Source organism: Lissotriton vulgaris, chromosome 2_1 (genome assembly GCF_964263255.1).
Source record: "Lissotriton vulgaris chromosome 2_1, aLisVul1.2, whole genome shotgun sequence".
NCBI classification, from domain to species: domain Eukaryota; kingdom Metazoa; phylum Chordata; class Amphibia; order Caudata; family Salamandridae; genus Lissotriton; species Lissotriton vulgaris.
Window position 1 is genome coordinate 1,977,883,049 of NC_141687.1, and position 26,810 is coordinate 1,977,909,858.

Genomic DNA, 26,810 nt, shown 5'->3' on the forward strand with positions numbered 1-26,810 from the left:
GAGTCTTTATACCCTGATTTAGGAAATATTGCCAGGGTTACCACTATTTTTTGCAATTATTATTCTAATCTTTAGGAAAAGCTGGGACATTTGTGTGAAATTCCAAGACCCTTAGCCAAAACAGCAGGAGATAGAGGTTTCATCATGCTTTGGAGGAAGATCCTTTATGAGATTTTAGGGTTTCTAATAAGACTCCCTTTTAATTCTATCATTCAATGTATAGTGTGTGATGTTTGTGATTTGAGCGTTTTGTAATATATATATATATATATATATATAGATATATAGATATATTTATATATACATATTTTTTTTTAATGAAGTGTGTGTAAAGGGCAACTATGGTTTATACTATGGGCTGTACTTTAATAAATTCAAATTCAAATTCCACCAGTCTATTTAGTTTTCAAAGGTGTATTACTATGTGGTGCTAGTTCGTCCGGCATGCTGTCTAGTTACGGCTAATATGTGTGTGAACAGCTTTTGTTCATAAATACATAACCTATCTGTCCACTGATCTGGCTCTCGTGCTTCATTAAATCATCCCTTTACTGCTTAATCACATTAAATCCATACTAATTTAATAAAGAGAGAGCCCAAACCTTTGAGGCGGGTAATCTCAGGAACCACAGGACCAATCACAACACCCAATACAGCGTTGGAAAGGGCAGTTGCAGCAGAAGGACATAGGCTATGCAGACGCCCACCATATACATTTAAAAGGTAAAAGAACCGTGCCAGCAAAGTAGTCCCTTGTGGGTGTGTCTGCGTTGTGCTGTAGGCGTGTGCTGGGGGCGTGACAAACGCTGGGGGCGTGTGGTACGTTCCGCCCTTTATGCCATGTCTCATATTGTGTGCTAATCCCACCCTGCTCCCTTTAAATACCCCTGCACCCCATAATCATAAACCACCCTTACTCCTTAAAATACCCCAACACCCTTAAATACTAACCCATCTTAACCCTATAAATATACCCTGTACCCCAAAACCCAAACCTACCCCAAAACCCTAAAAATACCCATGTACCCCAAAGCCCAAACCTAGCCCTGAACCCTATAAATACCCCTCTACCTCAAAACCCAAACCTACCCCTGATCCCTAAAAATACCCCTGTACCCCAAAACCCAAACCTACCCCTAAACCCTAAAAATACCCCTATACCCCAAAACCCAAACTATATCTGAACCCTTAAAATACCCAAACACCCCAAAACATATACCTCAGTACCCCAAAACATATACCCCATACCCATACTTACCTTATCCAAACATTAAAAAAAACATGCTTTTACCATTCATGCTTTTACAACGAATTTCGTCGTAAATGTATGCTTGGTAAAAGCATATAAAATGTAATGCCATGCGTTATAATGGCATTGCAGAGTCATGGTACATTCGTAATGAAAGTATGCGGAGTGATGGTATGCGGAAAGAAAGTTGCGGAATAATGGGTGTTTACCCTCCCCCAGTAAGTACATTGGTGGCACAGCGGCCCACATCTCCAGCAACATACTCATATTTCTTCACCACCCATTTGAAAAATGCACAGGTCTCTCTCATTGATGGCCAGCACCGACATACACTTTTAGACACACCTCCCGCCACAAGTTCTAGAATTGCGAACTTTAGAGCTGGGGAGCTACGTTCGAATCTCGGCATCAGCTCAATATCCTGTGATTCCAGGCAAATCACTTTGTCTCCCCGTACCTACCACAAATGAATGTGTTCTTCTGTAATGTAAATTGTGCTCATGCCATGTTGTCGAGTTCGCGCTATATAATATTGCAAGGAAAAATAAAGTAGGGAAACTCGAGTTCACACACTACTGAACGAGCACACTTAAGTGCATCAGCAGTGCACTGTGAATCGGAGTGTTTCACAGGCCTGTCACACATAAGAAATGCTATCTAAACGAAATCCTACAAAACAATATACTACTGGCCGGCAGCAATTCATACCCGGACAACATCGGGAAGGGCTGCTAGTCAGTCATAAAGTCGGTGGAATCAAGGAGCATGTTAGGATACTTTACGTCATGGATGAAGCCTACTGGGCCCGAGGGCCCGCACCTACAGAATTTGTAGTTCAATTTGTATGTGCCAAGGATCTATGATCATTGACAGTCCATGTGATAAAGAAACAAGCTTTTGAAAGGCTGAAACACAAAAGGAGAGCTTCAGACGTTAATTGTTTGAAGCATCTTCTCAGAGCAGAACTGAACCAAATGCATTTTAGAAATGCCTGATTGTGTTAAGGAATATGGTGAAGGGGGGGGCTTTGTCAGACTAGAGTCCAACTCCAACTGTCACTGTGCTCTGACAAAATCTCTGTTACTAATGTTTTTAATAGACCAAAATGAGATGCACAGTACTTTACAAAGGTATAACACTTGTTTACTGATGCCAAAGATATATGGTGGTTACCCATTAATTTGTTGAAGATACATCTAGCTTGATAAAATCGATGTTACACAGCTTGTCTTAGATCTATATCCTTTCCATCATTTCAATCTGAATTATCAACAACACTGCATTCTGATTTATTTCCAGAGGGTTACATTGTGCTTGAGTTGGTTGCTGTAATTTAAAGCAATTCAAAAATCATGATTCACATGGCTTCTTTTTATTTTCTCTCAACTATCATTGTGTGGTTCAACTTAATTATTTATTCATTTATTTATTTACTTATTTATTTATGATATTTGTATTCGTGGACCTACCCTCAAGTGCAGCAGATCACTATAGATATAACATCTCAATGGCATCAGATCAGCTGTATAACTTAAACTTCCAACAACTTTCTGGGTGAATCAGGTATAAGGATGGATAGTACTAAAGTAGGAAGACCCAAAAGATGTGCGCTGTAAGATTTATTCGGAAGGTGAGGCAGCTTAGACTCTCATGGATTCTGCAATCTGATTCTATAATCTGGGGCGAGGCGCTTCACAGCACTGGTTTTCATCATTTAGGGCCATATGTATCAAAATCCTCCTTTGCGATTCTCAAAGAGCGATTGTTTGCGAATCGCTATTTGAGAATCGCAAAATGCTATGTATGTAGGATCTGCAATAAATTTTGCGAATCCTACATATTCTTTAATTGCGAATCTCAAATTGCAATTCGCAATTAAGGAATACCTCCCCATTCATTCCTATGGGCCTAGAGGCCAATAGGAATGAATGGGAAGACATTCTCAATTTGCGATTAGCAATTAGAGAATTGCAAACTGAGAATGCACTTTCAAGAGTGAAAGGGTTTCAAAAGGACACCCTGTTGCACCCCTGAAATAAGCATGGGTGCACATGTGGCGCACATACATGCCCTAAGGGCATGTAAGTGCTTCACATTGCACTTTGAAAAATGCAAAAAAGTGAATTTTTCAAAGAAATCGCAAATTATTACCAACTTGAAGTTGGTGGTAATTTGCGATTTCTTAAGGCCAAATTGCACTTTTTTTGGTGCTTCTTACATTGTATTTAAGGAATCGCAAAATTTGCGATTCCTTAAATGCAATTGCAAAATAAGGAATTGCAAATTTTGCGATTCCTTATTTTGCACGCAGATTTGCCTTCATACATACCATTTACCAAAATTGCGATCGCAAACGCCGAAATTCGGCGAATTTCGGCGTTTGCGATCTCAATTTTGCTTAGTACATATGGCCCTTAGGGAACTCTTGTGTCAGTCTCGCTTTTTCTCTTCTTAATTGGTGTCTCCCTATGGTTTAGAGGTTTTCTTTGAGGTCCAATGGGAGCAGTTGATCTTGAAACTGATACAAATCTCTGCATGCTACTAGCGTTAAAAGTGGCATTGCTTTAATTGCGTTTGTTGTGGAGTTAGTTATGTGATCTGATTTTCTGGTGTTTGATACCAACAGTGCTAAAGAATGGAGTGTGGCTTTATAAGGGGTGAGATTGTGGACTGCCTTATCACTGATATAATGGCATGGCCACTGTCTGGAAGGGAGGGTATCTGAGCTTAAATGGATGATCTGAAATCGTCTGTTGGGATGGAAGTCTTGACTCTAAATAAAGTTATTTTTGTACAGACTCATTTCTGTCTGCAATGCTATTTGTACTATCTTGTGGTTATCAAGAGCTGCAGCAGTGCTGAAATGTATTAATGTTGTTCTGCACTAGACTGGGAAAAGCATTTCAAGATCAAAAATGAATTGCCAGACAAAACAAGTTTTTATACTTATCCCATTCAATGGCCTCGGCACCTAATGTGCATTTGTATTTACAAGGTACTAGTATCATTACTTTGGGCAAGCTTACTACAACTGTCTATGTAATGCATGTTTTTCCTTTAAAGCTAGTGTTTTACCAAACAGTGGTCACTGTAGACAATTTAACGTTTTACAGGCACATGCATCAAAACTTTTTGCGATCGCAAACGTTGCGAATCGCACAAATCGGCCGTTTGCGATCGCAAAATCAGCTTTTGGGATGCATCAAGGGTGAAGGCCCTCGCAATTTGAGAATTCGCAAATATTTGCGAGTTCTCAAATTGCGATTGCATTTAAGGAATCACATTGTGCGATTCCTTAAATGCAATGCATGAAAATTTTAAAAATAGCAATTTCGCAATTAGGGGGAGCAAATTACCATGAGGTTGAGCCTCATGGTAATTTGCGAAAACTTTGAAAAAAGCACTTTTGTGCATTTTTCAAAGTTTCATGTTGTGCACACACATGCCCTTAGGGCATGTGTGTGCACAGCATATGTGCACAGATTAATTTCAGGGGTGCAACAGGGTGTCCTTTGGATACCCCTGCACCATTGAAATCGCATTCTCATTTGCGATTCGCTAATTGCGAATCGCAAATTGAGAATGTCTTCCCATTCATTCCTATGGGCCTCTAAGCCCATAGGAATGAATGGAGAGGCATTCCTTAATTGCGGCTCGCAATTTGCGAGTCGCAATTAAGGTATGTTTCGAAATCGCAAATTTTTCAGCGATTTCTTCATGCATAGGCTTTTGCGATTTCTTAATTGCGATTCCTTAAAAATCGCAATTAAGAAATCGCAAAATCCAACAATGATGCATGTGCCTGTTAGTGTAAAATCCACAACAACCATCCCATTGAGAACTGGGCTGATCCGCACTGAGAGCTTTGATTGTACAGTGAATTATCTTGTCGTTGATGCCTCCATGATCCTTCTGTGATCCCCAACATTGAAAATTCTCAGATGGCATTTCCAGGCCGGGGAAACGGATATAATGTGGCCAAGTCACTTCCCTTGTATGTCCCGCTGCTACTTAAATTAATGTTGGGAAACAAACCTCCGCAGCCTAATGTAATGCCGATGCTAGAAGGGCATCTGGCTACTGTGATGGCGCAATTGTATCAACACTGATTCAAGCAAATTCAAGAAACTGTGTACATCTTTAGAACTGGTTCATCTTCCACAATGTCTGAAGAATGAGACAAAAAATCTGCACACCCAGTTTTGCAACCAGGAATATATTCTGCAGAAAAGTCAAACGGATGACAAGCGTTCAATTCTGGGAGGGAAACTCCTAACATTCTTTTCACCATGAATAAAGACCAAAGGCTTATGGCCCGTTTGCAGCCAGAACCTCCTCCCCCAAATAAAATTCCTGAATTTCATGACCGCCCACCAACATGCCAACAGTTCTTTTTTGATAACTGAATATTTTACTTCAGAAGAAGATAGCACCCTATATGCAAACCCAATGGTCCTAACTTCTCCTCCTTTCTTTTGAGAAAGAACAGCTCCCAAACCAACATTGCTTGCATCAACCTTGAGGGTACAAGTGTGAGATGGATCATAATGTTTAAGGACCATAGGAGGAACTAATTGTTGTTATACCCAATCAAAACTGCTTGACACTCTCTGGTCCATTTAAACACCACTCCTTTCATTAACATTTGAGACAGGGGGTCTTAATTTGCTTGCAAAATCCTGAATGAATCGTGAATAAAATTCACATAACCCAAGGAACGACTTAAGAGTGGCTTTATCAGATGGTGCCTTGGATTTAACTATGGAATCCACTAGACTTGCTTTAGAAAGAATGCCTTTCTCACTCACTAAATGTCCCAAGTATTCAACTTCTTTTGCCATGAAAACACATTTGTCTCTGCGTAAGACAACACCATTTGTTTGAAACCTAGAAAGTACTTATTTTAATATAGTATCATGTGTGACTGTATCAGGAGCAAAAACAAGAATGTCATCTTGAAATACAGACAACCCATCAATCCCCTTCAAAATTTTCGACATAAGGCGTTGAAACACCGATGTCGCTGAGGCAAGCCCAAAAGGCATGCGTACATATTGGAACGTGTCAAAAGGTGATACAAGTGCAGTAAGACTTCTAGATTCAGGAGCTAGCTCAACTTGGTGATAGGCTGACGCTAAGTCTAACTTTGTGAAAATGTTTGCATCCTTGAGACTACCCAACAATTCGTTAATGTTAGGAAGGGGATGCAAGTCCACCCATATTTCTTTGTTAAGACAACGGAGATCAACACAGACTCTTAATTCACAATTTTTTTTCTCGTGCAACCACTAAAGGGGATTACCATAAAGAGGATTCTACAGGTTCTATTATATCTTTGGCACACAAAGAATCAAATGCGTTGGCAGAATGTCTGTGCACTTTGATCAAAATTAAATAGCATTAAATTGAACCTGTTCGTTTTCAATAATGATGATAATATCCAAGCTCAATGTGCATAAATAAAGCTATGTCATTCAATGAATTGAACAGTTCAAGAATGTTTGCTTCTTTTTTTTTCCTGCCACTCCTTTTGTCTGATTGTGACGTGGAGCTTAGTTCTGGAATCCCTCTGGAATCTCTCTAAGAGAAAAACACTGTGACAAACTTGTCTGAAGGCCCCATGCGTTTCATTAATAAAACGCAAAATCAAGTATGCAAATGCGCATGTTTTTTAGACGCCTCTGACGTCACATGCGTCACTTCTACCGTTGCTAGAACACAGGTCGGTACTGTGCGTTCCAGTTCACTGACCTTACATTCTTTCTTTGCCGCTCTGCTCCCACTGCTGTTTTTAAGCTGTCCACCTCCTGGATGCCTTCTCCTTACTTATTTCATTTTCCGACCGCCAACTTGATAATCTGGCAGATCTTCTTTCGACTCTCCGGTGATTATTGGACACTGAAGATGACGTGGGTTCCTGAGGATGGCCCAGCACCTGCCGCCATAAACGATGTAGTAAATAACGGAGACTCTTCACATCATGAGTAGATTTAATTTATTTAATCTACATCAGGCCAGGCCTTTGAAGCAGAGCAGCAGGAGCCTCCGTCAAGGAACATCAACTGACTCTCCTAGAACCTCAGTAGAGAACACCCAGGCTAAGGTGTTCTCGGATAACAACATCCCATAACAAGCATAAGTCACTACATAGTCCTCCTTCACCTTTCCGACACATTTAAGACCATCAGTTATACCCTATTAATTGAAGTTAGATCTTACCAGGTCACACAAAAGGCTTTGCTTTTGCTTCACACTTGTGGTAGTGTCATATAGTTCTGATCTTGCTTTTATTATTTTTACCCCCTCGATTGACTCTAAATGGATCACTCCGGCATGCCATAAGCTTGGCCTAGTAGATCAGTAAACCGCATTGTTGACTTTTAAGAAAGGACTGGACCCAGTCGCTGTATATGCTGTAGAGTACATGGTATAAACTGACACGTTTTTTAATGTAATCTCTTTTATGCTGTATTACTGTTGCACCTCTTTTTATTTTTGCTCATGTAATTGCTCTTTAGCCCTTCCATGCTGCTGTATCACCACCTGTCCTATGTGATAACCCAATATTGTGCTCTTCTTTCACCTCTGGTTTTATGATGTTTTAGTTCCGTAAGGCTTTTATTATGCCTCATCCAGATGAATTGTATTTGTTTCATTGTATTGTTTTATTATGTTTGTGCATTTTAATGGTTTGTAATAACCGAATGAAGTTACAGTGCTAATAATAGGCTATATTTCGGCTGCACTGTTTTGTTGCTTAGCTTGACGGTCAAGCAAAATAAGGCTGGCACTTCAGGATCATACAAGTAGTAGAACTGGGCTGTTCGATTTCTGGTAACATAACATTATATCATAACAAAACCTAACAGATCTCCTTTTGCAATTAGATATGCATTTGTGCAGGTTACTTTTTTGTCATTTACGCTGACAGCACAATCCGCTTAATCACAGAGTGAAGCCCGAAAGCTCAGAGAAGAGTATATCTTGAATAAATGCTACAGCTCAAACTTTGTTATGTTATCTTATTACTTTTTCATGCTAATCCCGCAGGTTTCAATAGGAAAGCACAATACAGCTGTTTGTGGACCCTTAAAAAGACCTACTGTCGCTTTTCATGCAAACATATACTTGAGTCTCTTTCCTGGTATTCTTAGTTTATTTCCTTGTCATCCACGGCTTTCCAGGTGTCCTGCTGCTGCGGCCCTGCACCCTGCGCCTTGTGCTGCTCCTACTGCCCAGGCATTAAAGCTTCCACTGGAACACGGCTTATGTACACGCTCTTCCATATCCTGGCCTCCACCGTGTGCTGCCTCCTGCTCTCGACCCAGGTGTCAGAAGCTATCAAGAAGCATGTGAGTACACTAGCCCTTCAGCTGCAGTAGGTATGACCTGGAACCTTTGTCACATATCATAGGTTTTCAATGGTTCTTCTGCTCAAAGGTTCAATGTTCTAGAGCTGACATAGTGCTGCAGACAGGGGAAGGGATCAGGAAGTTGAATATGCATGGAGTAAGCTGAAAGGAGACATTTAAGGTTTAAAAACCTTAGAAATCTGCTGTGATGTGCAAGGAGATGGTGCCAGTCCTGATCTTCTAGAAGCAATGGGTTGTGCTTAGGTACCTCTAGGGGTGATGGTCAACTACGGCCAGTCCACTTTGCAGTGACTACAGAGAGCATTGCTTGGCTAATGTGCTGCTCCAGGGAATTGCCTTTGATGCCAGGGTTGGCTACGATCATAGATTGGGTGGACAAGTGAGATACAAGTGGCGGTTGGTGACATTAGAAAGTGGTGAGGCGTAAAATTTCGGGATGAGAGGTCGTTGTCAAGCAAGCATAAAAATAGTGGGCAAATGGTGCATTTTCAAGCAAATTTGAGAAAGTAAGAAGATTAATAAAGCAATTCTTAAAGTGTAGTTATTACATCAATAAAGAGATTTCATATGATAATGACGTAGGTAGCTGCTTATTCAGTATAACACCAGAAATTATTAACAGACTTTGAGATAGAAGAGATGCTGAGTTAGCGCATATATATATATACCTCTGCTGTCAGGATTAAAGGAGCCCTCCCCCAACACAGTGGAGACTAACTCAGTAGGAAAGTAACATTGCCCACTGTAGTCACACTTTTCTGTTTCCTCACTTGCACTGTTGAAACGTCCCAGCCACGTTTCTAGCAGCACATTGCTGCCTGTAACGATGGGTGTGTGCATGGCTTATTGCACATCTGCCTGTGACATCTGCAAGTGTGTACATGGTTATTTATACCACTGACTGTAGAGCTTGTGATGTCTGTGAGTGTGTGCACTGCAGTGTTTCTACCACAGCCGGAAGAGCATGTGATGTATGTGCTTGTGTGCCCAGCTTTCCCTGTCTTTAGAACCTGTAATGAGTGAGTGCATGGATGTTTGTTCCACTGCCTGTAGAGCCTGCAATGTCTGTGAATGTATGCATGGATGTATGTTCCACTGCAGGAAGCTGGCTCTGTACATACTATACCAAAGTAGGGTATAGTGTGCACAGAGTCCAGGGAGTCCCCAGAAGTATAGCAGTTCTCTCTTTTTAGTAGTGTAGGCGACCAGTTAGGCTTATCAGAAGGGTGCGTAAAGCATTTATTGTATTCACTCAATCACACACTCAGACACAAAATCCAGACCAATTAGGTAAGCATGAAAAAGTATACTTATATTTTGTTTTGTAGAACCAAGCAGGACTTGACACAGACAAGTATGAAATGCTTTCAAATGCCAGGCTGTATATAGAAATGCAATTGTGGATTGTATTGGACTCGATTGCATGATTGTATTACTTTTAAAATAGTTCGAAATACAGTAAGATTACTTTTGATTACTCTTGAATATGTTTTCTGTTACTTTAAGTACTTGAGGTGATATGCCGAGAAATTACACTGGAAGTTGTCACTTGTAGGTAAGTACAACAATTTTTAAGTTAAAGTTACGTAAAAGCATAGTTACTTTCTTTTCATACAAAACAGTAGGTCAACACAGACATTTTTTAGGAACAAAACTCGTAACATTTGTTCCTACTGGAAAAAAGTGTTAACGGTTTACAGGTAAGTAAACGGCTATTGAGTAGGGCTTTTGGGGTTAGGAACAAGGTTCCCCAAGGTCCAGTTATGCACTCAATTCAATTACTAACTTTATACGGTTATTGCGTGAAAAATAATAACCATAAAAGTACATTTCTTAAAAATTACAATGTAAAAAATACATCAAGAATATATATACACAATCATCATTACACATTAAAAGAAAATACCTGATTACCGTGTGGCATGAATTGATTTTCGTACTCTGAAAACCTTTTTTAAAAAGGCAGAGACAGAAGCAATAGTTAAAATGTTATCTAGTTTCTGGATAGCTAAAAAAGCAGGGCGACACTGATTAACATCCATTATCTTCAATATGGCCACAATCCATCTTTTCCTCTGTACAACGTAAAACTTACAAAATAACAATATATGCATATCCGATTGATTGAAAGGTTCATCACATAGACATTTAATAAGCTGCTTTGTCCAATCATTCATTTTGGGGAAGCTAAGGAATCTAAATAAAATGTTTAATCTAAAACGAGCCAATGGGAACCTTTCAAATCTTTCATGGGTAATTTAACATATGGCTGAGTATCGCTAGTGATCATTATTAATTGGTGCGCAACCATAGTACTTTTCCTCATCTCAATTCTCATTCTTTGATCCTCCAGGTGTACCATACATAGTTTTTTTAATTCTCTCCTGGACACATGAGTCATCAGTAACGGATCATCAAAATAATCTCGTTGGCCTATTTCTATAAGAAACGTCTTAACATATGATAGCCATCTTATTTTACTGGCGTTATCCAAATTCATCGCATCTCTCAATATCAGTTGGTTAAAAACACACTCCTCTGTAGTCCAAACCCTATGCCACAATGTACTGGTTGGACTTTGATAACGTCCTCTATATAAGATTGGCCCAGTTCCGCGTGACAAATATACGTAGACACACTGTCTGGAACTGTTAAGAGGTATCTCAAAAAACTATTTTCTGCCACCTGTAATGATTTCACATTTGCGTACCCCCATATCCCTGCGCCATATGTAGCGATTGAAACACATGTTGCTCTATATACAATTAAAAGTTCCCCAATCGTTTTTTTGCCCAATTTTCTGCTAAAATTTGTAAGGGGCATTATGGATTTACAAAACAACAGCCTCAGTGTCTTTATTGTTGTATTCCATAGGCCAGTTTATTCAAACAATATACCTAGGTATGGGAAAGTTGGAATAAATTCCAAAGGTTTAGAATTAATGTACAATATTTTCTTCTTGTTTTGTGCGCCGGGACCACAATTCAGACAAAACGTTTTAGTACAATTAATCCTTATAACCAAATTGGTCATGAAATTGGAAAAAGATGTAATCATCCTTTGCATGGCGAAGGGTGTCCCGGCCATCAAGACCGCGTCATCCGCGTATATAGTGCAGGGACCGATCTTTTGGCTATCATAGGCATGTCCCTACACTCCCGGAGTAGTATGTTTTCCAAATCATTAATGTATATTGTGAATAGGAAGGGAGCAAGTACGCACCCTTGCCGTACTCCTCTTGCGATATTAATAGGCTTAGTACATTCTCCATTCCTACTAAATCTAACTATGGCCCGTGCTCCCATGTAAAGTTCCCTAATTTTTCCAATTTGTCTGAGATAAGCCAAAGCTTACTATGGCTGACGCAGTCTAATGCCGACGTTAAGTCGACGAAAGTTAAAAATATGCGACTTCCCCTAACTGTGGTATATTTTTTCTAAAAGAATGTGCAGATTAAGACTCTGTTCAATAGTACCAAGGCCTTTCCTAAAACCATATTGAAGATCACTTATTATTGAATGTTCTTCAGGCCATAATTGCAATCTATTTAAAATTACGCGCCCAAAAATCTTAATGGCTAACAGTGATATTGGGCGATAACAGGTACAACTTGTCCTGTCACACTTTTTAAATATAGGTACAATGATAGACTCAAACAAAGAGGGTAACAATCCACTCGAGCAAGAATCATTGAAAAGTTTCGTAAGGATTGGACCCCATAAGGCTATATTGTTTTTATACAAATCAACTGGCACCCCATCGGGGCCAGGGGCCTTACCTCCCAGGCTAGCTTTTATACCCACAATGACTTCATTCAGAGTAATACACAGATCCATTTTTCTGTTACTATTTAAATTCTCGTCGTCCACCACGTTTACTGGTGGAGTCTGATCCAGAGGCATCGCCACCCTATATAAATCTGCGTAATGCTCTAGCCATTCTTTAACGGTGATAGCTATCTCTATTCTAGCCTTAATCTTTTCACCAAAAGAAGGGTGCATTAACTGCTTTGCAGAAAGCAGCAGTGTTTCTACTCAAAGAAGCCTCACACAAAGATTCCCATGCCTCCTTTTTCAGGGTATCCTTTCTCTGTTTCAGCGTATTTTTATAAACCTTTCGCCGTTCCTTGATTAAATTCTGGTCTCTTACAGGATCAGTTAGGGCATTTTTAAGGTTAGAATAAGCCTTAGGGCAGGCAGTATCAAACTACCTAGCAACATTATCTTTAGGGTTTTTCTTACCAACCCATAGGTTAGTTTTAATGTGTGAGGATATAATTAAGAAATGTTTAATAATTACTGGGTCAGAAGCATTTCCATCCAGACAAGCGTCAAAGCTGAATTCACAATTCCTAATTAAATTCTGAATGAAAACTTCTGGGACCACTTTGGTCCATTTCAGTGCATATCCATTTTGTTGGTTCAGAGCTATATTATCTGCAACCTGTCTTATTAAGCTGTCTTTATCAGATTCATAGTCAGAATTTAAGATTTCCATACTTAGAGGGAAGTGATCGCTTAGTGCGGTATCTAAAGTGTTAAAATGTGTGACCTGGTCACTATATGTAGCCGAGGTTAAAATAAAATCATTTGTTGAAAATGCACCTCTCCCGTTAAATGTGTGGCAAAAAGGAACCTCGGGTTGACAGGCTTTGTTTGCGAAGAACATATCACACGAGAACATAATCCCATTCAAGAGATCCCCACATACAGAATGTTCAAAGTGAGATAGACTACTCTCTTTGTTCAACAATATACCGCATACTCCTTGTTCCCCTCTTTTACATAATGAAGAGTTAAAATCCCCTCCCCAGACAGCAAAGACTTCCTTGGTTTCCCCTCCTAACATATATTTAAGATCTACACTCAGTCCTTTTAACATATCGTTCAATTCCTCCACCGAAGCATTGTTATAAACATTTACAATTAGCAGGCACTGCACTTTATTATTATGTATCTTGACCATATGGTAATGTCCATTATTAATGGAAAACTCTATTTTCACACAATTAAAAAGATTCGATACATAAGTGCATAGCCTCCCTTTGGCTTTGCCAAAAGCTGAACCTACTGCTGGTGACATTTTTTTTTTAAAACCACATAGCCTCCTTACCTCCTTAACCCAAGTTTCTTGCAGACTAACTATATCAAATTCGTTGACAAGATTCAACCAAATTTGATTAGACAACTTAGTTTTTATGCCCACAATATTCCAGAACATTATTGACCACCTGCCCTTTTTTAAACTAGTGTCAACCTGTGTAATACTGCTCAAATTGTAATTGACATTTATAGGCTCTTCACTCAAGATATTAATTTTGGTGCCACTATCCTTCGGTACAACCGACTCTTCAAAATCAATAGCCCCAGCTCATACAGGTACTTGCGAAGAATTTTCTCTATTAGGAGTAGTTTCAGTCATAGGTGTCATTCTCAATGGTTTAGGTTCCAAATTAATGGCGCTAGAATTCCCCAAACACAGTCAATCCACTCCCTCAAGTCCCTCGAGTCCATAAAGAATGTCAAAGCGATTCAAAGTGGGGATATTAAATTGATTATTATGTGCTACCCTGCTGTCTCCTCCTTGCCATCCCAAGGGATAAAAATGTAATGGAGCAAATAAGGAAGGCGGATAAAAATGTCTTAAATCTAGGGTCTGAATCCCACCCGCTACTCTTTGCTGAATTCCTCCATAAATGTGACTGACCACCCGTCTGTCCCTGAAATGGACAATAACACAATCCCCTTGTTGGTCCTTCGGTTTATGGCCCACCCAGCTTATTCTTCGAACATGCAGGATTTTGCCATGCATGTAGGTCGGGATAGGTCTATACTTATTCAACCAGAAGGTTACTTTATTTTTCAATTCGAGATAGTTTTCAGATTTACCCTCACCCAACTCAGGGACCCCCATCAACACAACGGTGTATGGAAAGGACTCTGGTGGTAAATCAATACGTGGAAGTATGTTCTTTTGTTTTACAGCATCCTGTGTTCCCTTAACCACACATCCGTCTTTTTTGGCCAACCCATTGTCGCTTGATACCTTTGCCAGCCCCCCTACCCCATTCCCTTGTCTCCCCCCTCCTTGTATGCTTGGTATCCTATTTTCTAAAACTATAATGTCATGGCTGGTTCCATTCGTCAGCTGCGGGGGTATATTAGTCAGGGTTGGGGTAGACAGTGGGGCTATTATGCTTGCAGAGTCCCCAGTTAAATTCACCTAGGAATGTACTCCGCATATTTTCTCACTATCTCGTTGTTAGCTAGAGTTGCTTGTTCAAGTTTCCTAGCAAGCCACCTATAATTTTTATCCTCTCGAGCAGAGGCAACATTAATGATTTGAGCATATGCTCAATCTTTTCAATAAAGTCCTCTGCAGGTTGTGGGGGGGGGGGCACACAGGGTTCCACCAAATCCACACTATCTTTGGCAGGGAGTTAGGAATCATTGGAGGTACAATTTCTAGTGAAATGGAGGTCTGTGTTACAGCGTTTTTAATTGTTCTATGCTTATTATTCGATTTCCCACTCTTTATCTTCTGAGACTTCCCTCCCTGTTTCCTCTTTGCATTTGATCCCGCAACCAATGGCTGTTTTACAAATTGGGGATTGGTTTTATTTTTAGTCTTGGATCTCGTCGAAAAATGTGGTGTGGTTTCAATAGATGTGTTAACTGAGCTTAACTCACTGGAGTCGTTTCTTACAGCAATGGGACTACAATTGTTTGTCACGGGTAAGATAATCTTTTCTAGTGTCTGGTGGCCATCGCTGTCTCTCGCATTATTATCACTGATATTTTTTCTTGATTGCTCTGGTGTAACCGCTGACGTTAATCCTCCAGTGATGATCGTTTAGGATAAAGTGGTTCTAGTGAGAGACTGCGTTCTGTTAGGGCTATTTCACGCTCTAATACAGTAGTGGCTCTAGTTATAAAATTATCCAGTGTTCCCGTGACGCTCCCACCCACCGCTGTCTTTCTCCTTTTTCCAGCACGCGCCGCCATTAGACTGCACACTATTGTGTTCACAGACCAAGGTATATTTTAAATGGGCTATATAATACAAAGTCCAGTTTATATGGATGCTTACTGTTACTTGAGTTTTCGAGGGGTGGCCTCGGACGGCCGCAGACAGCCCCGCCTGGTGCACGCCTGCGTGCGTCCCGCGAATTGGGAGCCGCCAGCCATTATATGGCGCTTGTGGGCGGGGCAAGCTGGCACAGGTAAGTGTGTCCCAGGGGCTCCTGGTCCTTCAAGTCCTCGTTTGCGGCTAATTTACACCCCAGCAGAAGGTCCGCAGCTACAAGCGGCTCCCGCGAAGCAGGGGCCGCGAGCCGTTATATGGCGCTTGTCGGCGGGGCAAGCTGGCACAGGTAAGTGTGTCCCAGGGGCTCCTGGTCCTTGAAGTCCTCATTTGCAGCTAATTTACACCCCAGCAGAAGGTCCGCGGCTCCCGCGAAGCAGGGGCCGCGAGCCGTTATATGGCGCTTGTGGGCGGGGCAAGCTGGCACAGTTAAGTGTGTCCCAGGGGCTCCTGGTCCTTGAAGTCCTCGTTTGCGGCTGATTTACACCCCAGCAGAAGGTCCGCGGCTACGAGCGGCTCCCGCGAAGCGGAGGCCGTGAGCTGTTATATAGTGCTTGTGGGCAGGGCAAGCTGGCACAGGTAAGTGTGTCCCAGGGGCTCCTGGTCCTTGAAGTCCTCGTTTGCGGCTGATTTACACCCCAGCAGAAGGTCCGCGGCTACGAGCGGCTCCCGCAAAGCGGGGGCCGTGAGCTGTTATATAGCGCTTGTGGGCAGAGCAAGCTGGCACAGGTAAGTGTGTCCCAGGGGCTCCTGGTCCTTCAAGTCCTCGTTTGCGGCTGATTTACACCCCAGCAGAAGGTCCGTAGCTACGAGCGGCTCCCGCGAAGTGGGGGCAGCGAGTGTTATATGGTGCTTGTGGGCAGGGCAAGCTGGCACAGGTAAGTGTGTCCCAGGGGCTCCTGGTCCTTGAAGTCCTCGTTTGCGGCTTATTTACATCCCAGCAGAAGGTCTGCGGCACTCAGTTAGCACCACCAGCGACACTGGGGGGGCTGGGAGCAGAGTACAGTGACCCAATGTTAGACAATGCGGCTGAGTGGGCTTCGGTTAGGGGCTGCTTGTGAGCAGGCCACTTGGCTGTGGGAGCAAAGCTCTTAGGGTTAGGATCAGCACTGCAGGGGCTAACAATTGGCACAAGAGCTGCAACACCAGTGGCACAGGAGAGGCGGGATGCAGAGTGCCAAGAAGATGTCTGGGAACCTGTGGATCGCAATGGAGATCTCCGTTTTGGAAAAGATGCGGCAGGCTTGGGCAGGGAGCCGTCCTGAAGGCAACCATTTACTAGAGAGGTGAGTTTGGTTCTTGGGGAATGCCTGGACTCTGTCGGTAGGCATCACAAGGCAGTAGGACTTTTGGTGCAGGGGTGTCTTTTGGCATCTGACTCTCCCTACCAGCTCCAGTCAGTCGGGGAGTCCCTTCAGATTGAGTCTGCAGGCATTGGCTTGAAGCTTGACGGTGGTCGGGGATCAGCAGATCTCAGGTCAGGATCACTGGGGAGACCTCCTTGTGTGTTGTGTCACCGGAACTCGGGCCGTGGGGGTTTTGATGTAGAGTGGTGCAGAACTGCAGAGCCACCTGGATTTGGTTTCTGGTCTTGGAGTCTTTGTTGAGCAAATCCACGGCTCATGGGAGAGAGCGTCTTTAAGTTGAGTGCAGGGCCGGTCCTCTGGGCGGGGGCTGCTGACTGCTGGACATGCTGGAGTTCCACTGTAGTCAGTTCAGAGTCGGGACAGGTCAGTAAGGCTCGGGCCAAAGCATTTGGTGTCCTCTTCTCCCTGGGTCAGCATGGCTCTTCAGTCCTTCTTTTTTCTTCCTTGAGTCAGAGCAGGTAAGGTCCAGCGTGACCCAAAATACTAAATTTAGGGCGTTAAAGGATTGTGCACATGGGGACCAATGGGAGAGGGCCGAGAGCCTCTCCCTAATTGGCTGGGTCCCCTCATATTCAAGATGAAGGGGACTGAGATGTGTGCTTCACCTCACCTCCCCCACCTGAGTGGTGCGGTTGACAGAGGTGGGCACACCTCTCCCACTAACTTGGTTTTCTCATCGATTCTCCTGCCTAAAGTGGAGGTCAGAACCGGTAGGAGCCAGTTGCAGGGACAGCTTACAATGGCGGCAAGCCGTAGAAACTTCCCCTTCATGGACCCAGCCCATCCCGGTGGAGGAGGCATAACACCTCTGCCCAGGATGGGCTATGTTTCTGGACCCAGAGAGCTGAGACCCTCTACCTGGGGTCCAGAAACATGTCTGGTGGTGGCAAATGGCAGGCAGCCATTCTGTATCCACTCCAGGGCTGGTCGTTTTTCAGAGGGCATCTCTAAGATGCCATCTGAGTGCATTTTACATTGAATCCCACACTGGTATCTGTGTGGGTTTAATGTGCTAAGAACCTTGAGACAAAATTTCCCAGGTTTTAGTAAAACCATTATGGAGTTGTGGAGCTCATAATAATCCACATTTGTAAAGCGCGAACAATCACCCGTAAGGGTCTCTAGGCGCTTGGGGCCGTCAGGAATATTAAGCAAGCTATTGCCCAGAGTCACATGGTGCTGGGCTAACCTGCCGCCAGAGCAAGGGATCGAACCGTGATCCCCAGATTCCAGCGTAAGTCGCCCTGGCCACGGCACCACACCTCCGTAATGACCAACACCCAGACCATATACCCATTATGGCTTTACTACACTTACAATGTCTAAGAATGGACTTAAACACTGAAGGGGTACAGGGCTCATGCCACTGTACCCTCACCAGAAGGCTGGTGCACCCTGCTAGAGCCTCAGTGTCTTTATTGTTGTATTCCATAGGCCAGTTTATTCAAACAATATACCTAGGTATGGGAAAGTTGGAATAAATTCCAAAGGTTTAGAATTAATGTACAATATTTTCTTCTTGTTTTGAGCGCCAGGACCACAATTCATACAAAACGTTTTCGTACAATTAATCCTTAAATCCAAATTGGTCATGAAATTGGAAAAAGATGTAATCATCCTTTGCATGGCGAAGGGTGTCCGGGCCATCAAGACCGCGTCATCCGCGTATATAGTGCAGGGACCAATCTTTTGGCTATCACAGGCATGTCCCTACACTCCCGGAGTAGTATGTTTTCCAAATTATTAATGTATATTGTGAATAGGAAGGGAGCAAGTACGCACCCTTGCCGTACTCCTCTTGCGATGTTAATAGGCTTAGTACATTCTCCATTCCTACTAAATCTAACTATGGCCCGTGCTCCCATGTAAAGTTCCCTAATTTTTCCAATTTGTCTGAGATAAGCCAAAACTTACTATGGCTGACGCAGTCTAATGCCGACGTTAAGTCGACGAAAGTTAAAAATATGCGACTTCCCCTAACTGTGGTATATTTTTCTAAAAGAATGTGCAGATTAAGACTCTGTTCAATAGTACCAAGGCCTTTCCTAAAACCATATTGAAGATCACTTATTATTGAATGTTCTTCAGGCCATAATTGCAATCTATTTAAAATTACGCGCCCAAAAATCTTAATGGCTAACAGTGATATTGGGCGATAACAGGTACAACTTGTCCTGTCACACTTTTTAAATATAGGTACAATGATAGACTCAAACAAAGAGGGTAACAATCCACTCGAGCAAGAATCATTGAAAAGTTTCGTAAGGATTGGACCCCATAAGGCTATATTGTTTTTATACAAATCAACTGGCACCCCATCGGGGCCAGGGGCCTTACCTCCCAGGCTAGCTTTTATACCCACAATGACTTCATTCAGAGTAATACACAGATCCATTTTTCTGTTACTATTTAAATTCTCGTCGTCCACCACGTTTACTGGTGGAGTCTGATCCAGAGGCATCGCCACCCTATATAAATCTGCGTAATGCTCTAGCCATTCTTTATCGGTGATAGCTATCTCTATTCTAGCCTTAATCTTTTCACCAAATGAAGGGTGCATTAACTGCTTTGCAGAAAGCAGCAGTGTTTCTACTCAAAGAAGCCTCACACAAAGATTCCCATGCCTCCTTTTTCAGGGTATCCTTTCTCTGTTTCAGCGTATTTTTATAAACCTTTCGCCGTTCCTTGATTAAATTCTGGTCTCTTTCAGGATCAGTTAGGGCATTTTTAAGGTTAGAATAAGCCTTAGGGCAGGCAGTATCAAACTACCTAGCAACATTATCTTTAGGGTTTTTCTTACCAACCCATAGGTTAGTTTTAATGTGTGAGGATATAATTAAGAAATGTTTAATAATTACTGGGTCAGAAGCATTTCCATCCAGACAAGCGTCAAAGCTGAATTCACAATTCCTAATTAAATTCTGAATGAAATCTTCTGGGACCACTTTGGTCCATTTCAGTGCATATCCATTTTGTTGGTTCAGAGCTATATTATCTGCAACCTGTCTTATTAAGCTGTCTTTATCAGATTCATAGTCAGAATTTAAGATTTCCATACTTAGAGGGAAGTGATCGCTTAGTGCGGTATCTAAAGTGTTAAAATGTGTGACCTGGTCACTATATGTAGCCGAGGTTAAAATAAAATCATTTGTTGAAAATGCACCTCTCCCGTTAAATGTGTGGCAAAAAGGAACCTCGGGTTGACAGGCTTTGTTCGCGAAGCCCATATCACACGAGAACATAATCCCATTCAAGAGATCCCCACATACAGAATGTTCAAAGTGAGATAGACTACTCTCTTTGTTCAACAATATACCGCATACTCCTTGTTCCCCTCTTTTACATAATGAAGAGTTAAAATCCCCTCCCCAGACAGCAAACACTTCCTTGGTTTCCCCTCCTAACATATATTTAAGATCTGCACTCAGTCCTTTTAACATATCGTTCAATTCCTCCCCTGAAGCATTGTTAGAAACATTTACAATTAGCAGGCACTGCACTTTATTATTATGTATCTTGACCATATGGTAATGTCCATTATTAATGGAAAACTCTATTTTCACACAATTAAAAAGATTCGATACATAAGTGCATAGCCTCCCTTTGGCTTTGCCAAAAGCTGAACCTACTGCTGGTGACATTTTTTTTTTTAAACCACATAGCCTCCTTACCTCCTTAACCCAAGTTTCTTGCAGACTAACTATATCAAATTCGTTGACAAGATTCAACCAAATTTGATTAGACAACTTAGTTTTTATGCCCGCAATATTCCAGAACATTATTGACCACCTGCCCTTTTTTAAATTAGTGTCAACCTGTGTAATACTGCTCAAATTGTAATTGACATTTATAGGCTCTTCACTCAAGATATTAATTTTGGTGCCACTATCCTTCGGTACAACCGACTCTTCAAAATCAATAGCCCCAGCTCATACAGGTACTTGCGAAGAATTTTCTCTATTAGGAGTAGTTTCAGTCATAGGTGTCATTCTCAATGGTTTAGGTTCCAAATTAATGGCGCTAGAATTCCCCAAACACAGTCAATCCACTCCCTCAAGTCCCTCGAGTGCATAAAGAATGTCAAAGCAATTCAAAGTGGGGATATTAAATTGATTATTATGTGCTACCCTGCTGTCTCCTCCTTGCCATCCCAAGGGATAAAAATGTAATGGAGCAAATAAGGAAGGCGGATAAAAATGTCTTAAATCTAGGGTCTGAATCCCACCCGCTACTCTTTGCTGAATTCCTCCATAAATGTGACTGACCACCCGTCCGTCCCTGAAATGGACAATAACACAATCCCCTTGTTGGTCCTTCGGTTTATGGCCCACCCAGCTTATTCTTCGAACATGCAGGATTTTGCCATGCATGTAGGTCGGGATAGGTCTATACTTATTCAACCAGAAGGTTACTTTATTTTTCAATTCGGGATAGTTTTCAGATTTACCCTCACCCAACTCAGGGACACCCATCAACACAACGGTGTATAGAAAGGACTCTGGTGGTAAATCAATACGTGGAAGTATGTTCTTTTGTTTTACAGCATCCTGTGTTCCCTTAACCACACATCCGTCTTTTTTGGCCAACCCATTGTCGCTTGATACCTTTGCCAGCCCCCCTACCCCATTCCCTTGTCTCCCCCCTCCTTGTATGCTTGGTATCCTATTTTCTAAAACTATAATGTCATGGCTGGTTCCATTCGTCAGCTGCGGGGGTATATTAGTCAGGGTTGGGGTAGACAGTGGGGCTATTATGCTTGCAGAGTCCCCAGTTAAATTCACCTAGGAATGTACTCCGCATATTTTCTCACTATCTCGTTGTTAGCTAGAGTTGCTTGTTCAAGTTTCCTAGCAAGCCACCTATAATTTTTATCCTCTCGAGCAGAGGCAACATTAATGATTTGAGCATATGCTCAATCTTTTCAATAAAGTCCTCTGCAGGTTGTGGGGGGGGGGGGGCACACAGGGTTCCACCAAATCCACACTATCTTTGGCAGGGAGTTAGGAATCATTGGAGGTATAATTTCTAGTGAAATGGAGGTCTGTGTTACAGCGTTTTTAATTGTTCTATGCTTATTATTCGATTTCCCACTCTTTATCTTCTGAGACTTCCCTCCCTGTTTCCTCTTTGCATTTGATCCCGCAACCAATGGCTGTTTTACAAATTGGGGATTGGTTTTATTTTTAGTCTTGGATCTCGTCGAAAAATGTGGTGTGGTTTCAATAGATGTGTTAACTGAGCTTAACTCACTGGAGTCGTTCCTTACAGCAATGGGACTACAATTGTTTGTCACGGGTAAGATAATCTTTTCTAGTGTCTGGTGGCCATCGCTGTCTCTCGCATTATTATCACTGATATTTTTTCTTGATTGCTCTGGTGTAACCGCTGACGTTAATCCTCCAGTGATGATCGTTTAGGATAAAGTGGTTCTAGTGAGAGACTGCGTTCTGTTAGGGCTATTTCACGCTCTAATACAGTAGTGGCTCTAGTTATAAAATTATCCAGTGTTCCCGTGACGCTCCCACCCACCGCTGCCTTTCTCCTTTTTCCAGCACGCGCCGCCATTAGACTGCACACTATTGTGTTCACAGACCAAGGTATATTTTAAATGGGCTATATAATACAAAGTCCAGTTTATAAGGATGCTTACTGTTACTTGAGTTTTCGAGGGGTGGCCTCGGACGGCCGCAGACAGCCCCGCCCGGCGCACGCCTGCGTGCGTCCCGCGAAGTGGGAGCCGCCAGCCATTATATGGCGCTTGTGGGCGGGGCAAGCTGGCACAGGTAAGTGTGTCCCAGGGGCTCCTGGTCCTTCAAGTCCTCGTTTGCGGCTAATTTACACCCCAGCAGAAGGTCCGCAGCTACAAGCGGCTCCCGCGAAGCAGGGGCCGCGAGCCGTTATATGGCGCTTGTCGGCGGGGCAAGCTGGCACAGGTAAGTGTGTCCCAGGGGCTCCTGGTCCTTGAAGTCCTCATTTGCAGCTAATTTACACCCCAGCAGAAGGTCCGCAGCTACAAGCGGCTCCCGCGAAGCAGGGGCCGCGAGCCGTTATATGGCGCTTGTGGGCGGGGCAAGCTGGCACAGTTAAGTGTGTCCCAGGGGCTCCTGGTCCTTGAAGTCCTCGTTTGCGGCTGATTTACACCCCAGCAGAAGGTCCGCGGCTACGAGCGGCTCCCGCGAAGCGGAGGCCGTGAGCTGTTATATAGCGCTTGTGGGCAGGGCAAGCTGGCACAGGTAAGTGTGTCCCAGGGGCTCCTGGTCCTTGAAGTCCTCGTTTGCGGATGATTTACACCCCAGCAGAAGGTCCGCGGCTACGAGCGGCTCCCGCAAAGCGGGGGCCGTGAGCTGTTATATAGCGCTTGTGGGCAGAGCAAGCTGGCACAGGTAAGTGTGTCCCAGGGGCTCCTGGTCCTTGAAGTCCTCGTTTGCGGCTGATTTACACCCCAGCAGAAGGTCCGTAGCTACGAGCGGCTCCCGCGAAGTGGGGGCAGCGAGTGTTATATGGTGCTTGTGGGCGGGGCAAGCTGGCACAGGTAAGTGTGTCCCAGGGGCTCCTGGTCCTTGTAGTCCTCGTTTGCGGCTGATTTACATCCCAGCAGAAGGTCTGCGGCACTCAGTTAGCACCACCAGCGACACTGGGGGGGCTGGGAGCAGAGTACAGTGACCCAATGTTAGACAATGCGGCTGAGTGGGCTTCGGTCAGGGGCTGCTTGTGAGCAGGCCACTTGGCTGTGGGAGCAAAGCTCTTAGGGTTAGGATCAGCACTGCAGGGGCTAACAATTGGCACAAGAGCTACAACACCAGTGGCACAGGAGAGGCGGGATGCAGAGTGCCAAGAAGATGTCTGGGAACCTGTGGATCGCAATTGAGATCTCCGTTTTGGAAAAGATGCGGCAGGCTTGGGCAGGGAGCCATCCTGAAGGCAACCATTTACTGCAGAGGTGAGTTTGGTTCTTGGGGAATGCCTGGACTCTGTCGGTAGGCATCACAAGGCAGTAGGACTTTTGGTGCAGGGGTGTCTTTTGGCATCTGACTCTCCCTACCAGCTCCAGTCAGTCGGGGAGTCCCTTCAGATTGAGTCTGCAGGCATTGGCTTGAAGCTTGACGGTGGTCGGGGATCAGCAGATCTCAGGTCAGGATCACTGGGGAGACCTCCTTGTGTGTTGTGTCACCGGAACTCGGTCCGTGGGGGTTTTGGTGTAGAGTGGTGCAGAACTGCAGAGCCACCTGGATTTGGTTTCTGGTCTTGGAGTCTTTGTTGAGCAAATCCACGGCTCATGGGAGAGAGCGTCTTTAAGTTGAGTGCAGGGCCGGTCCTCTGGGCGGGGGCTGCTGACTGCTGGACATGCTGGAGTTCCACTGTAGTCAGTTCAGAGTCGGGACAGGTCAGTAAGGCTCGGGCCAAAGCAGTTGGTGTCCTCTTCTCCCTGGGTCAGCATGGCTCTTCAGTCCTTCTTTTTTCTTCCTTGAGTCAGAGCAGGTAAGGTCCAGCGTGACCCAAAATACTAAATTTAGGGCGTTAAAGGATTGTGCACATGGGGACCAATGGGAGAGGGCCGAGAGCCTCTCCCTAATTGGCTGGGTCCCCTCATATTCAAGATGAAGGGGACTGAGATGTGTGCTTCACCTCACCTCCCCCACCTGAGTGGTGCGGTTGACAGAGGTGGGCACACCTCTCCCACTAACTTGGTTTTCTCATCGCTTCTCCTGCCTAAAGTGGAGGTCAGAACCGGTAGGAGCCAGTTGCAGGGACAGCTTACAATGGCGGCAAGCCGTAGAAACTTCCCCTTCGTGGACCCAGCCCATCCCGGTTGGAGGAGGCATAACACCTCTGCCCAGGATGGGCTATGTTTCTGGACCCAGAGAGCTGAGGCCCTCTACCTGGGGTCCAGAAACATGTCTGGTGGTGGCAAATGGCAGGCAGCCATTCTGTATCCACTCCAGGGCTGGTCGTTTTTCAGAGGGCATCTCTAAGATGCCATCTGAGTGCATTTTACATCGAATCCCACACTGGTATCTGTGTGGGTTTAATGTGCTAAGAACCTTGAGACAAAATTTCCCAGGTTTTAGTAAAACCATTATGGAGTTGTGGAGCTCATAATATTCCACATTTGTAAAGCGCGAACAATCACCCGTAAGGGTCTCTAGGCGCTGGGGGTCGTCAGGAATATTAAGCAAGCTATTGCCCAGAGTCACATGGTGCTGGGCTAACCTGCCGCCAGAGCGAGGGATCGAACCGTGATCCCCAGATTCCAGCGTCAGTCGCCCTGGCCACGGCACCACACCTCCGTAATGACCAACACCCAGACCATATACCCATTATGGCTTTACTATACTTACAATGTCTAAGAATGGACTTAAACACTGAAGGGGTACAGGGCTCATGCCACTGTACCCTCACCAGAAGGCTGGTGCACCCTGCTAGAGGGTTGACTTATCTAGGCCCCAGGCATTGGGTTGCAGGCATGCCATACAGGGATGTGTGAAATGTGAACTCTTCACTTTTCTCTGCACCAAAACATGCAGCCTGAAATGGTTTGAGGGAGTTAAGGTACATGGCCCATAAGGGTGGCAAAATAGGTGCTGCAACACTTAGAGGCCTTTCCTGGACATAGTACCCTTGGTACCCATGAAACCTTTTACAAGTTGCTTACCTGTGGCCAGAGATGTTCCAATTGGGGGTACAAAGGTACAGTTTTGTGAAAGATCACAGGTCCCGGGAGCCTGATTGGCAGGGACCCAGGGCACATCAAGTCAAGTTGCATCAGATGTCAGGCAAAAAGTGGGGGGTAACCATGCATAAAGGGGTACCTGCCTACATCTACTAACTGTAGAGCCTGTGATGTCTGTGATGTGTTCACAGCAGTTTGTACTACTGCCTGTAGAGCCTGTAATATCTGTGAGTGTGTGCACAGTGATGTGTAGACTGCCTGCAGAGCCTGTGATGTCTCTGAGTATTTACACAGCAATGTATACAACTGACTGTAGAGCCTGTGATGCCGCCGAGTGTGTGCAGAGCTGTTTTTCATCACTGCCTCTTGAGCCTGTAAAGTTGGAGGGGGTTGGGCTGGACCCCGTGTCCTGTCTCATTGTGCAGTAAAGAGGTGCCCGGACAGCTATGTTTGCTGGAGAAGAACTGTGTTAGTTGTGTTAATCTGTTACAGTGCAGAAAAGTTGCACACTTAAGCCATGACACCAATGTGAAAGACCATCTAGGTCAGAAGTAACATGTTTTTTTTCTCAGAACTGATTCCCACACACTGTACTGTGATTTACTGCGATGACGACGAAATGAAGTGGTCCAGCTTCTAGTGAAATCTTTAATATGCAAATTAGTGGTTGTCAGACTTGAAAACCCTATAACTCTTTTTGGTGTTCTCTGGTCACAGAATGGGTAGCCGGTTTGTGAAATCGGATCGGGGGTGCCAGGAACTCATAAAGTATGATTCTAAGCAGTTTAAGTGCTACTTTTTTCTTTTAATTTAAGTGCTCCTTGAAAGGGATTGTGTTTTTTAGCTGTCTTCCTCATGGACTTCTCTCCCCCTGCGCTTGTGCTGCTCTCTGCTGCCCAAGTCCTTCCACCCACACCCTCCATGTTGCACTTGCCCATGTTCTTCTCCACATTGCCTCCCTGCTCCTTCTGTGTTGCTTCCCCAAACCATGCCCTCCTTCTCGTTCCCAGTTATTTCCCTCATCCGCTGCTGTCTGCAAACATGCAGTAACTCAGAGATATTTTGAG

General features: G+C 43.8%; 1 protein-coding gene across 1 annotated transcript in view; it reads left to right on the top strand.

The window, feature by feature from the left end:
* Positions 1-8,421: 8,421 nt before the first annotated feature.
* SERINC4 (serine incorporator 4) overlaps positions 8,422-26,810 on the top strand; it is a 293,672-nt gene continuing 275,283 nt past the window's right edge. Inside the window, exon 1 of the mRNA XM_086958994.1 lies at positions 8,422-8,601. Coding sequence (XP_086815120.1) covers positions 8,518-8,601 — 84 coding nt within the window. The 5' untranslated portion in view covers positions 8,422-8,517. The remainder of the gene's footprint in view (positions 8,602-26,810) is intronic.